The sequence below is a fragment of the Gouania willdenowi genome, chromosome 6 (assembly GCF_900634775.1).
Source record: "Gouania willdenowi chromosome 6, fGouWil2.1, whole genome shotgun sequence".
NCBI classification, from domain to species: domain Eukaryota; kingdom Metazoa; phylum Chordata; class Actinopteri; order Blenniiformes; family Gobiesocidae; genus Gouania; species Gouania willdenowi.
Genome location: NC_041049.1, coordinates 22,037,654 through 22,052,834, shown reverse-complemented (window position 1 = coordinate 22,052,834; position 15,181 = coordinate 22,037,654). Strand labels below are relative to the sequence as shown.

Below are 15,181 nucleotides of genomic sequence, written 5' to 3'. Positions count from 1 at the left end.
ATAACAAAAAATAAAACAAGGAAATTAAAGGAAAATTAATCAGAATCAACTTTATTGACCAACAGTGTATGAATACACACGAGGAATTTGTTTTGGTGACCTGTGCTCTCTCAGATAGTGTAACATTAAATAATAACAATCAACTAGAATAAAGAAAAATAAATAAAAAAAGAAGTATAAACATAAAAAAAGAAGAAGAAGAAGAAAAAAGAAAGAAAAATAAATAAATAAACAAGACATAATCAACAACTCAGTTCATTGTGTTTCAGCTTCAATGTGCAATGTATCTATATGCAGTAAAACAGGTCGCCAGATTTTATAAAAGACCTGTAAGGAACCGTTCAGGGAGAATCTGATTTTCTCAAGTCCCACCCATCGCAAAATCTCCTGAATCCATCTATTATGTGTAGGTGGGGATGCATGCGTCCATTTGAGGAGGATGAGCCTCCTCGCAAGCAAGAGAACTTAGATTTTTACTGTTTTTACACATTTTACCCCTCAAATCTCCCCCAGCACTCCAGAAAAACTCCTAATATTTAATGTTGGGACCAGATCAGACTGGTGTTAAGGAAAATGGATCCGTTCCCAGGACAGGTCATCAGTCTATCAGAGCAATAACACACAGCAAAGGACAAACATTTGAACGTTTATTTAATCTAAGACTTTGGTGTTAATCCAAACTCCTGTATAATCTGATCTACTGGTGGAAACGTAGCTCAGTATGGCTATACACTGAATCAAAGTTCATTTTGCCACCACAAATAACTATAATATAAGTTTGTTAACTACCTTTGTTTTCTATGGCAAAGATGATGAAGCCAAACGAGTTTCCAACATAATCCAATCATTCAGGTTTATGGAACAATGTGGAAGTCCAGCAATGGACAGAATCAACTAGTGTTGTTGTACTGATGAAAACTAAAATAAAGCTAAATTAAACTTACGATAGGAGCACATTCTTTCACTGTTGTGCAAAAAAAAAAAAAAAAAAAAATCTAAAATGCTTAATAATTTTGAACTGAAAAGTTTCCTAAAAAGTGAAAATGAATGGCACCTGTTCGGAATGGTAAAACTGTACTTTAATTTATTGTTATTATGTATTTACTGTTATTTTATGTATTGTTTCATATTTAATGTATTATTATGACATCTTTAAGTGTTTGGCTAATGCATTTTCTGTTGCGTCTCCCATTGTGTCATGACATAACGATTGGAACCTCTGGGTACCTCGCAATACGATACGCGATACAAAGCTCACGATAACGATTATCTCACAATATGACGATACTGCGATTATTGATATATTGGTCAGAAATCAATCTACAATAATATATGATATAACAACAACAACAAAAAAGATTAAGTGAAAAAAAACTATTTTTATTTTATATATATCTGAAAGACAATACATTGAAAAAGTGTCCTATGAACAGTGACACTATTTTAGTGCAGACCTACCTGCACATTTTAGTGAAAAAGCAGAAAAGGTTTTGAAAAAAAAAAAAAATAAATTATTGGAAAAAAAATTAATAAAAATAGATATTTAGCGATAATCGATTGTGCAAAAAAAAATTGTGATATATCGCCGTAATCGTGATATCGTCACACTCCTAATCACGATTCACACCCCCCACTTCGAGAACCACCGCGCTAAAAAAAGGACTGTTATAGCTTTAAAATGGACAATCAAATTTGACAAAAGATTCAGTGAAATTCTGACTAAAATTAAGACTAAATCTTAGGCGACTGACGAAATTACAAGTAACTGTGCTTGATACAAACTTACCGAGCATCTGTAGGGATGTGTGTAAAGTTTGTTTCATGCACACGAAAAATAAGTTCATACGAGTACAAAAATAAATAAATCCACTGAGTCGTTTACATTGAAGTGATGCAGCAGATGTTGACCACGTACACACTAGGGATGAGTATTGGCAAGGATGTTGCAATACGATACTTGGGTCACGATACGGTATTATCACGTTATTGCTATATCGTGATATATTGCGATATTCTACCCAGATAATATCAAAATTAAACGCTGAGATCAAAAATCAAGTTGCTGTATATGTTCATCAGAAGATATTGATCATTCAGAGGACAAATTGAGTCAAAATAATTTGCTTCAAAACATCCTATTTATTATTATTATTATTATTATTATTATTATTATATCTACAGTGCTATCTACCGGAGTGAAGGTGTGGAAGTGGCACGATTTTCAAGGTTTTTATGTAAGAACAGGAGCTGGTCAACAGGCCCAGTAGTTAGGCTGCTACGCTGAGAAGTGACAATATTGATTAAATATCAGAAAAACATAAATAAAATATTTTAAATCGATTTTTTTTTTTTAATGGGACAACACTGTATTTGCTCTGTTACTCTTTCAGAATTATGAACAAATGTTTCTTTTTATTTGAATGTATATTTGATAAGAAAGGACTAAAAATGTATTTTTTTGGTTTCACCCTACTGATGACGTGTTGTTGTAATAGTAATCCTGCTCGGCACACAAAAAATCGCGATATATCGGTTTTTTTTTCACACCCCTAGTACTCACTGAAGTGTGAAATTTTGGCACTAGCAGTCACACAATTAGAAGGGTAACAGATTAAAGTGCAACACCAGCATCACTTTTGTTACACAAACATTTTGCCTGAACACGTAAAAAAAAATGTCAATAAAAAAATGTGTCCCTTAAGGGGCTCCGTACAAACTAAAGTCAGTATTCAGAATTTCATCAAATATTTGTCAATACATTATCATTTTAATCCTGAGTTGTTAATATTTAATGATGCAAAACCCGAGTAAGTGTATTTACTTTAGGTAATAAGGTTCCCAAGTCCTACAAACGCACTTTCTAAATAATCAACCAAACAGTAAAGATTATGAGCTTGAGTTTGAAGAATAAATACCAGCATCGACAACATAAAGCAGATAATAATACAAATAAGGCTGAAAGATTAATTGCTTTTGTGATATTATCGCGATATCATAAAATGCATTTTTTTTATTTCCTTTTTTTTTTTCTTTGTAAATAAATTATTTTGTTTTATTGCGAATTTATTGTTAAAAAAACGTAAATTGGTTAAAGCAGAAATTAGTTCTCCTTACTTTTCCTGCACTTTAGTATGTGTGATGTTACTGACTGGATATTAGTAAGCTTTATATCTGTTTATGTTTATGTATTTATTTATTTATAGGCTGTCCTGTAAAGTTCAGAGAGTGCAGTCCACATATTTACATCTTTCATGAAGTTAGTTAGATATGTTGAAGAGGTAAAGCCACAGATTCGTTTGCTTTATTGTTGTAATATGTGCTTTAAAATGTATAGTTTATATTTATTTAAAGTTTAAATAAATCTGAAATGATTTATTATGAAACAGATTGATTTATTGCCTGTGTTCATTGAAAAATACATGACAAGAGGCCCTTGAAAAAATGATCACATTAAATCACAATCGCAATATTGAGGGAATTTTTTTTTAATTATTTTCCAAAATTGTTCAGCCATAATTACAAGTACTATTTTAAGTTTTAAGCTCGCACACGCGCACACGCACACACTCACACGCACGCGCACGCGCACGCGCACGCACACACACAAGCCTTGTGATTGGCCCATTGATTGATTGATGTGCATGTGTGTGCGTGTTGTGTGAACTGCTTTGGAGAATGCACGACATGATAACAAAAAAAGTTGTGAGAAGATTAGATCACAGCTGAAACCTGTGAACTAATCAGAAATTGGTCACACAACCACCTTATTCCCTGGACTGTTACTACACAATAACGTGTGTAGCACACACAAAAACACTATAGACACACTTTTCAATCAACAGATACATGCAACAGCAGTTATATTGTTTAAAATTATGAGTCTGCCACTGCCTCTGATCAGCTACTAGCTAACTGCTGCTAACCATGAAAGTCATACGCATATTTGTACCTGTAATAGTGCCTTCAGGAATAGGGTGTGAAAAACAATCGATTTCACGATATATTGCGATTTTTTTGGGTGCTGATTTTAAATTATTTTTTTTTATTTTAAAAAAATCGATTTTTTAATTTTTTATTAATTAAAAATTAATAAAAAGAAATTGTCAATATTTTTGTGTTTTTGTGCAATATTTCAGTGGTTACAATGCTTTAATTGTGTTGCAATGGTTACTTGATGCACTTTATTTCATGATTTTTCTTTTTTTCAGTGAAAATATGCAAAAACACGAACAGTAAATAGGATGTTTTGAGTCAAATAGATTTGACTGAATTTGTCCCGAGTGATCAATATCTTCTGATGAACATACACAGCAACTTCATTTTTCATCTCCACGTTTAATTTTGATAATAACTGGGTAGAACATCACGATATATCGCAATCAGTGTTGGAAACGTTACTTTAAAAAAGTAATTAGTTATAGTTCTTCACTACTTGATCCAAAAATTTATAATAAAAGTAACTCATTACCAAGGAAAGTAACTATTTGCGTTACTGTTAAAAAAAAACTTGCTATATGTCAAAGAATCCAGATTTATATATATATATTAGGGGTGGGCGATATGGGAAAAATATCTTATCACAATTTTTTCTTTGTGAGATCACGATTTTATCACGATTTTTTTCTTTCAAATCATTTAGACTATTATAAAGTTATTTACCAATAAAACAAACCAAATCACCTACTTAAAAGCATCGCCCTAATTGGAAAAAAGAAATAAAAGATAATTTAGGACAAGGTAATTTTTTATTTAAATTATTATCATTATTTTTTTTAAATTGTATGTAAGAAATTTATCAAACTGGTACTAGTACAATTAACATCAAACAAAAAGGCTGACCAGTAATTTTAGTTACTGTTTTGGTTACATTAGGCCTGTGTGATATGGACCAATATTCATATCTCTATATTTTTCCTCAAAATGGCAAAAGGTGATTTTTTTTATTTTTTTCAATAGTTTTACAAGAAAAAAAATAATGGGTCAAAGTCAGTGGAGAAAAATGCCACAAAGACCCTTTTATTAATCACTAGCAGCACAATATCAATATTTTGTATCACTTTTGACTTTTTCCTTCCTTAAGGCTGAAATGTGATTAAATTATGTAGTGTTGCTTTTTTCAGGGCAGCTCTGAGTTGCTGAAAGTAGTTTTTAAAGTAAATCACATTCAGGACACTGTCTCTTTAAGAATGTGTAAACAACCCCGTTAGCTTCAGCAGCAGGAGAAGCTATTTGCTACAGCGCAGCGATAGAGCTTAGTTATAGAAGAGAAACACATGCAGTGTTTTCTCAAACATATTTCAGTGCTTCAACACTCAGAACTGATGGAGTTTAACAGACAGACACACATCTGCACTGAGCCTCTGACAGACAGTCGCTAACACGGAGGAAGCAGCACAGCTAACTCTGTGTGTCCGTGCACTGGGGAGGAGGGGTAGCGGAATGTACTTCTGCCCTGTTTAAGCGCTTAATAATCTGTAATGTTGACATGCTGACTAGAAAATGGTGTGATTTGGCAGAGAAAAAAACCATTGGATGTTCTGTGTGGGCGCACGGTGGCTTAGTGGTTAGCACGTCCGCCCCACAGCAAGAAGGTCCTGGGTTCAAGCCCTGGGGTGGACTTGGGTCCTTTCTGTGTGGAGTTTGCATGTTCTCCCTGTGCTGCGTGGGTTTCCTCCGGGTCCTCCGGCTTCCTCCCACAATCCAAAAACATGACTGTAAGGTTGATTGGACTCTCTAAATTGCCCATAGAAGTGAATGAGAGTGAATGGTTGTCTGTGTCTGTGTTGCCCTGGCGCCCTGTCCAGGGTGTACCCCCGCCCAGTGCCCTATGAGAGCCGGATATTGGCACCGGCAGACCCCCGCGACCCTGTTAAACGGGAATAAGCGGGTATGAAAATGGATGGATGTTCTGTGTATGAACCACAGACACGGCACCGCAAGGGTTACAATGTGAACTACAGACGGTTCTACGATCTCCGTGATTAGGCAGATCGTCATCATGTTGTAATCCTTAACGATCTAATATCGTCAGATCGCACACCCTTTATATATATATATATATATATATATATATATATATATATATCGCGATAATATTGTATCGCGACCCAAGTATCGTATTGCAACATCCTTGCAAATACTCACCCCTATTCAGGAATAAGGTGATAGACTTCATGTAAACCAACCAACAGTCGGTGTTCAGCTGGACACACACACACACACACACATTTCAGAAGCGGTCTGTGACCCTCTGTGTCGTAAGGAAGCCACGTGGGGCCAAAAATCTAGCATGCTGGTGGCTTTATTATGTAACGTAATTGCTTGGATTGTTTCTTTTTCCTTCGTGGTGAAGTTGTTGTTCTTTCTGTTCTTTCGAGGCTTCATCCTGAGCACTTTCTCATGCCAAACATCCAGCACCTCTGACATAACACCAAGGGGTCAGAACGGCCACTCTGATTGGCTCATAACATCAAATGAAACACTCAGCAATTTTGAAAACACAAATAGAAACAACTTCAACTCAATTTTGATTAATTATTGTTGAATTTGTAATGCCTTACATCATTTATTCTAAAGATGAATGACATGAGAGGTCGATGATGGAATTAAGACTTTGTAGAAAAAGCCTTTATGGAATAAAACCAATCAAATACCGGTGGATGACGTACTTTATGAATGATAATAATAAAATACAATTTCTACATGTGTTCAACAATATATTTATAAAAAGAAAATGGTCCCTGATACCTGAAAAAGGGAAACATTTGACCAAGGTTTGTACCATTAATTCAGCACATTAGACAGAAAACTATTCAAATAATATAATAATTATAATATATAATAAAGTTTTTTTCCTTCATATTTTGAATTACCTTTCACTAATCTCTATCTTTTTAACATTTTTAAAGTTTTTCTTATCATATATCAACCAGTTATTGTTTTTGCTGACATGTTAAATAAAGCCCTTTGTAACATTATTAAAAAGCCTTTGTTCTGAAAGGATCTCTAATGTATAACAAAGAATCATTTTAAAAGTTATTTTCACTCTATGTTAAATTTGAAGCTTCAGTAAATTCAGTTAGAAATGATAAATCTTTAATAGTCAAAATTACACACTTTGAATCTAGAACATCAACAAGCCTGCCTGAGGCTCCATAATATACGTATGTAGGTATATACGTGTGTTATTCTGTATTATTTGTATTTTTTTATTGATTTATTTATTCAGTTTATTTCCGACATGGTTGCATTCACAGAAGTTTTGTTATTCCTTTTTTTTTTTGTTTGTTTTGTCCATGCCGAAAAAGGAGACGAGAGAAGCAGTTTGCTTATCCAAGTCCCGCCCCCTGTTCTATAACATATATCTATAAAAGGGCTTAACAAAGGACTTTGTTTCATTCTGTACATGTTCACATGAGCACAAATTACAATTTAATATTAATGAATCCTTGTTACTGTGTGCTTGACATGATCACTGACACCCCCCAATGTCTATTTAACTATACAAATCCACATACAGCATCACATCTTTAAATCACATGTGTCAAACTCGAGGCCCGGGGTGCCAAATTTGGCCCTTCAGAGCATCCAATTCGGCCCGCAGGAGAAGTTTTTTTTTTTTTTAAAAAAAAAAAGGACAAAAACATGAATCATTGTTTAAAGAAAGAATCAATTTGTACGGTTGCCGTACGGACAACCCCCGGTGCTATTGGTACGATTACCTTAAGTACACGTACGTAGCGTCTTAGGGTTAGTGTTAGGGTTAGCGTTAGGGTTAGCGTTAGGGTTAGGTTATAACCAGGGCTTTAAATTAACATCTGCCAATTGTGGGTAAAGGTTAACTTTGGTGGGTAACATTGTAGCGTTACTAGCCATTTTGGCTGGTAAAGAATGAAACACCACTGCTGCGTCTGTTTGAATCAGCAGGCTGCAGAAAGTCATTGTTGCCAGATTGGGTTGTTTACCGTCAAGAAACATAAGGGTTTTTGTTTGTGTTTAGCTTTTAAAACGTAATGTATATCTGGCAACACTGCTGGTTGTACTAATCCTACATTTCCCGTGAACACTATGTCGTGACGTCTCATTCAACTATTGGCTACGTGCTAACGTTAGCATGATTGTGGTTATCGGAGAAGACAAACAGAACGGCTCAAAACAAACAATAGGAGCTGAAATTAAGTTGTAAAATTAGCTGGAAAAACAAACACGCGTGTGGAGATATTTATCGGGTGTTGAAAAACCTGAGCTGCTTGTGGGGAGTGGGATTTGTTTACATTAAGCATGCATGCTAGTAAAAAAAAGAAATTATCTACAGTACATGTAATTCTTAGTACTGAATACTTCTATTGTTTCAAACAGTGTTCCAGGGATCCAATTTTAATCAGAGTTAAGTTTGTTTATTAAATTATGAAAATATACTTTATAAAAGGTTCACTTCTCTGACACACCCAAAGTTCCATATTGCACCTTTTAGGCATTGTTACAACATTGTTTTTAAATTAAATGTATATATTTTTACCATTTTAATGTATTTCTGCAATCAACTAAAATAATAACGATTTAAAAATACATGAACGCTTACATCTATTCTGTGGCACTCATAATGTAGTTTATTTTATTTTCGCTGGTAGAAAATGTGGTTGGATGGTAACTTTAAGAATCTACTAGCCATGCTGGCTGGTGATCTAAACTGTTAATGTAAACCCCTGATTATAACCCAATATCGCAACAATTTTTAGGGTTAGGGTTAGGATAAGGTTTAGTCTTAGTCACGTGACCTAAACTGGTCAAATAGGGGCGCTGCATACAGATAGAGTATCGGTATATTGATACGGAAACTACAGATAGCCACTGCCTTGTTTAAATAACGACTAATTCATTTTTAGATTTCTCCAAACACACAAATTCAATGAAACTCCACAGGATTTGCCCGTGTTCAGTTTTCTCGTGCTTATATCACATGATGGTGGTCATCTTTAATCTCAATTGTGAATTTTTCCAAGAATCCTGCAATTTTCCTCAAATTATTCCATAAATTTCTCCCAAATTAGATAAAAATTGGTCACAAAATGTGAAGTTAAGATCCTGCAGGAACGTAGTGCTTGGAAAACGTTGGTGCTTTCAAACTTAATATATCATATATGTGTTAAAGTCCAAACTAGGGCACAATAATGTTGAAATGACTTCTTTCACCCTCTAAAATCTCAATCCAAGTTCAGCTCAAACTGATCTGTTTCTGGCTCATGAACTAAAAATGACAATTACCAAATGAGTTTAACACCTTTGCTTAGACTGTTAACTTCATGACATCCATCTCATGAATCTGAGTTATGGCTCATAGGTTTCTTTTTCTGATTGTTTTCCCTGAACCATCTATAGCATCTCTCTCTCTCTCTCTAATCAGCATGTAGTGACATCTCCTCTCCTCACACAGCTCAGAATACAGAAGACACTACTGTCCTCTGACTACATGTGACAGTGTCTCACACTAACAGTCACTCAAACACCATCAGGAAGCTGAAGATCAGCAGCAGGAAACACAAGGATCACTTTTGGACAATTTATAGGTATATTTTTATTATTATTACCTATTTTTAGGGTAAAGTTGTAAAATGAGCTCATAATAACTCACTAAACTGTTATAACTGTATGTGTTTACTGTTAATGTAAGTGGTCAGTAGTAGTGTTCTTATGAAACTGTGACAAACTACCAGACTGAGGGAAAACAATGTATTTGTATTGCAGTGGCTTTTATTTTGTAAAGTACGGTTCATTCTGCGCTCTGATGGTTTCATTAATAACATGAAGAATAATTATTCCTGTACTCACGCTTGTGGGATGGATGAGTGGCAGAGGAAGCAGAGACAGCGGGATGAACACCACCAGGACGAGTTTCCTGGCGCTCCACAGCTTCCTGAACAGATCCATCCTGGCTGCGGCCTCCAGCCTCATGGGTCACCGGGAGATCAGTGTCGGAGCGGCTACGACTCAGCAGAACCGGGCGTGAGAAGTTCAGGAGAGGCTTCGAGGAGAAGCTTTTGGGTCACAGTTGAACTTGGAGAGCAGGAGGTAAGGAACAGGAGGTGAGTGGGTCCTGGGAGTGCGTAAAAGTCGTGTTGGGCTGTGCGCTTTTACGCACAGGAGTGAGGACAGGTTGAAAGTGTGATCCCAGTGCTCTCCTCACTGGAAGGGCCCCTCTGGTCCTGGGTGCGGGGGCTCTCAGAGGCAGCAGGTGATGAGGCTCCTCATTTATAGGGATTGGACAGGTATGATCATTTATCACAACCCGGGACCGCCTCTTTCTATGTGGCTCCACCAATCAGTGAACTTTGCACTAAGTTTGCCTCTATTTTCTCTACTTACAAAAGGAAAGTAATCCTAAACAGAAAGTGATTATTCCTATAGATATAATAGAAATCAACTACCATGCAGTCTGCATAATATTTAATTATTGTTATTTATTTTAATTTCCTTTTTGTTTTACTCAAAGGTTGCCACTTAGGTCAGGATCAGCTCCTACAACACTGACCTCTAGTGGATTCATGGAGTCAGTGCAATCAAGTGCAGCTTCAACTGTTTATCTAGGAAATAATAATAATAATAATAATAAAAGTATTATTAGCGAAATATTTTGTTTCACTCGTGACATTTATATTTACATTTAACATTTATATTTAACATTCAGCATTTAGATATAGATTTGATATTTATATTTAAACATAACAATTACATTTAACATTTAGATTGAGATTTAACACTCAGCATTTATGTTTAGATTTAACATTTATATTTAAATGTAACATTTAGATTTTAATTCAAATTTTACCTTTTAACATTTAGATTTAGATTTAACATTTAGATTTGGATTTAGATTTAACAAGCTTTAAGTCTAACATTTAGCTCTAACATTTAGATTTAGATTTAACATTCAGCTTTTATGTTTAAATTTAACATTCAGCTTTTATGTTTAAATTAACATTTATATTTAAATGTAACATTTAGATTTAGCAATTAGTTTTAGAGTTAATATTGAACCATTTAACATTTAGATTTAGATTTAACGTTTAGACTTATCATTTTGTTTTTACGAGAAAAGTAAATATTACAAATTTTACAAATATTGCTGTAAAACTGGTCAAAAGTAACAATTTGTTTCAGTTTGTTGATACAAGTTTGTTGATAAATGTTGCAAAAAAATTGCTCTTTATTTTAGCATGTGCCACTTTACAATTGCCGCCCTATACCACTTGCACAAATCAATTGCATTAAAAACTGTTTTTAATTTAAATACAAATCTAAATCATGACACAACTTTAAAACGTAGCATAAAAATGATGTATTTTTGTAAAGAATGCGTATTACCACCTACTAATATACAGGATTATTACTCAACAACCCCTTGCAACGCATTTTTCACAAACTACCTGTAATAATGTGATTTAATAGTGAATAAAAAAAAAAACAATAAATACATTTTTGACTATTTGAGAAAAATTTAAGTTAAACACAGTACACAGCAAACGTCAATCATGGCTCGATGCTATTTAAATGAGAACTTCAGTTTCTGTCATTAAGAGAAATATATTGTAAGTATTCACTGGATGTTGTTTATGTAAATATAGGGAAATTAGATGTGGTTATTGTTTTTCTTACATCTATTTACACAAAACACATTAAAATTCAAAGCTAAAAAACATGTATGTTTTTTTTTTATCAATTATAGGAGGATTGAGTGAATATTTATAAATATTTAAAATTGCTGTAATTGTTTAGTATTTCCTCCATCTCTGGACTTTTGTGCTCATACAGGCCAATCACTGCATAATCTCGTCAATCTAATCTTCCTTTTACGAGCTCATCATGACTCCTAATGTTTGAACTGTAACTGTATTGATTGAGCCTTTGTCTAGTGGCTAAAGCTCTGAATCCAATCACTCAGTAGGTCTTTGTGTTCCTTTGTTGGCCTCAGGTTGATTAATTGTAAAACCACATCTTGTTTAACGTGGCCTGTGTGCTACATTTAAGTGTTGGACGATGTGAGAAACATCAGTTTTTTTAATATGCCAGAAGTCACATACTAATCTGTATCCTCCTATCCATCATTATCCTGATCAGAATCATTAGGGGTGAAGCTGACTCACCAATGATAGGTGATGTATTTGTACACAATGCTAAAAGTCAGTAAGTGACTGTGATCTGTTACATTGATGTGAAGCAGTAATGCTGATCTAACACCCATCACATGGTCAGAGGAGGGATGATGATGAACTTATTCATTTTATCTCATTATAATGTATAGTATTGGCTTTTTAATTATATTGATTAGAGTCTTTAAATAGCCCATGAGTGGGAGTGTTTTTTTTACTGTGTGTGTGTGTGTGTGTGTGTGTGTGTGTGTGTGTGTGTGTGTGTGTGTGTGTGTGTGTGTGTGTGTGTGTGTGTGTGTGTGTGTGCGTGTGTGTGTGTGTGTGTGATGGGATACTGTATATATGTCAAAGCCTTAATAGTTTCATTAAAAAAACATCTTTATTTATCTTTATTTGACCTTTGAAATTCACACTTTTATGAATGTTTTTTTTTCTATTTACAAAAATCATATAGTTAATTGAATTAGATACTACTGTTATTGAGGCATTGTGTGTTAGGTTGAAAAAGACATGGAAGGATGGATGGATGGATGGATGATGGATGAATTGCTGAAAGGATGGATGGGTGGGTGGGTCGATGTATGAGGAATGAATTGATGGATGGATGAGTGGGTGGGTGGGCGGCTCGGTGGATGATAGATGGATGGATGATGGATGGATGAATGGATGGATTGATATATGAGTGGGTGGGGTAATGGATGGATGATGGATATTAGATGGATTGATGGGTAGGTGGGTGGAGTAATGGATGGATAGATGGATGGGTGGGATAATGGATGATGGATGATAGATAGATGGATGAATGGATGGATGGATGATGAATGGATGGATGGTGGGGTAGGTGGGTGATTGAGGTAATGGATGGATGATGAATGGATGGATGGGTGGGTGGGGTAATGGATGGATGCTGGATTATAGATAGATGGATGGATGGATGGTTAGATGGATGTGAAGGTTCAAACCAACTGGAGATTTAAAGCCTGCATTAGCACCCATTAGCCACAGGGTGGTGCTATAGATCTCCTACCAGTGAGGCCTATTAGAATGTAGTCAACTACAGTTACTGTGTGTGTGTGTGTGTGTGTGTGTGTGTGTGTGTGTGTGTGTGTGTGTGTGTGTGTGTGTGTGTGTGTGTGTGTGTGTGTGTTTATTGATCCCTTAGAGCTGTTAGAGCTCAGGTCACCTTTCTTGTCCCAGTTGCAATAATAAACTGGTTAAGAACCACTGAGGTCAGCTGATAACACACATTATTATCTGATGAGGATCCACCATGTTCTCATTCACTAACAACACACTGTCTATAAAACGACTAATACACAATCACTGTTAGACAAGGTTTTTACCAGAGGTGAAAGTAACAGATTACAAGTACTCACGTTACTGTAAATTAGTTACTTTTATGGGTACTTGTCCTTTTTTTGAGTATATTTCTAAATCAGTATTTATACTACGTTTTAAAAGATGTAAAGTCATTTGTTACATTTCTACACCTACTGAGTAAATTATTATTTTTTTGTGATTATTTTTTTTTTTAAATTTCTGTTTCATTGTCTCTTCATAAACTACTTTTTGAAGGCACATTGAACATAATCCATACGTTTCTAGTCACGCCATCAAAGCACAGCCACTTTCTTCAGTTCATGTTGGGGTTTTTACCCACATGGCACATTTGGCAAGGCACTGTTTTAGAGTTCATAAATAGAGCTACAATTAGAGCCTGAGAATTTATTGAATTTTCAAGTGAATTCATTGGTATTATTTTATTTCAAAAACTAAATCTACAATTTGACAAACCTTTTATTTTATACATATGCCTTTGTGGGGTAAATAAATAAAGTTCCAATTGTGCAATTTTGTCTTTTCATTTTTAAGTTAATACATGAGATATTTACTGTATGCAAGGGAACCGATTATTACAAAATATAAATGTGGGAGTGAAAGTAACTATAGTAACTTTTACTTTGATTACTATTTAATTGAGCTACTTTTTACTTGTACTTGAGTATTTTATGTATGATTTACTTGTATTTGTTACTGAGTACAATTTAAATCAAGTAAAAGTAATTACTTGTGCAGTATAAATCAGTACTCTTGGTTTTTACAGCTCTTTTTCTGAGGCCCGCCCACACCGTTAACATATGAAAGACTTTTAGATGAAAAGTCTCCAAATCTCATGTTTTCATGTTTGTCTGTCTGACATGTTTTTTTTCCATAATCCCAAATTAACGCCAAAGCTGCAGGGAGTCATCAAAACCCAGAATCTCCCTTTAAATCCTACGAGTAAAGATTAAAAAGCAATTTATTTTTCTTTTTTTTTTTTGAAGTAGATTGGAAATCTGTGTGTTTATTAAAACTAAATACCATCACATTTATGTATCATTAATATATTAATATGTGCTACCATTGACAAATGAGATTCATTTTACCTGAATGATCAAAGGAGGTCTTTAAAAAAAAGAATAGAATAAAGCTTTATTATCAATGTTTACAATGTTGCACATTAAAGACTAGTGAAAATCACATGAGCAGCTCCTGAATGAAAGTGAAATTCCAAAATTAAATGAATTATTAGTACAATAGTTTAGAACAGAGGTTCTCATCTGGTCTCACCCTGGGACCCACATTTTCCCACTGTCACCCACTTTTCTTTTTCTTTTTTTATATTTTAGAATTCAACCAATTAGATTTAGTTTTTCAAAAATAGCTGTTGAAAACATACACACATATATATATAATGTCTTTTAAAACGTAAATCTATAATTGTTTTCCTTGCAACATGCATTTTACAGCATGCTTGTCAAAAGAAAACGTTCTTTTAAGATAAAAAAAAAACAAGCGTAACATGAGAGACATTAAATATTTGTTCATTTTTGACCAGCTGTCCACGACCCACCCAGTGCAGGTCCCGACCCACCAGTTGAGAAACACTGGTTTAGAATAACATAAGTAGTGGTAGTAGTAGTTTATTCGGTCATTTCATTCCATAAAACATTAAACAAACATTTCCATTATTTAGTGTACATCAGGACCAAAGG

General features: G+C 34.5%; 2 protein-coding genes across 4 annotated transcripts in view; one reads left to right on the top strand and one right to left on the bottom strand.

The window, feature by feature from the left end:
- The window catches only part of slc13a4 (solute carrier family 13 member 4), a 40,692-nt gene extending 30,723 nt beyond the window's left edge, over positions 1-9,969 (bottom strand). For both annotated transcript variants that reach the window (XM_028451333.1, XM_028451334.1), the window contains exon 1: positions 9,829-9,969. In XM_028451333.1, coding sequence (XP_028307134.1) covers positions 9,829-9,951 — 123 coding nt within the window. In that variant the 5' untranslated portion in view covers positions 9,952-9,969. The remainder of the gene's footprint in view (positions 1-9,828) is intronic.
- LOC114465951 (sushi domain-containing protein 3) overlaps positions 9,950-15,181 on the top strand; it is a 42,369-nt gene continuing 37,137 nt past the window's right edge. The window contains exon 1 of one of the 2 annotated variants that reach the window (XM_028451349.1): positions 9,950-10,082. The gene's annotated coding sequence lies outside the window, so the exon portion shown is untranslated. The remainder of the gene's footprint in view (positions 10,083-15,181) is intronic. The other variant, XM_028451348.1, reaches the window with a different exon arrangement.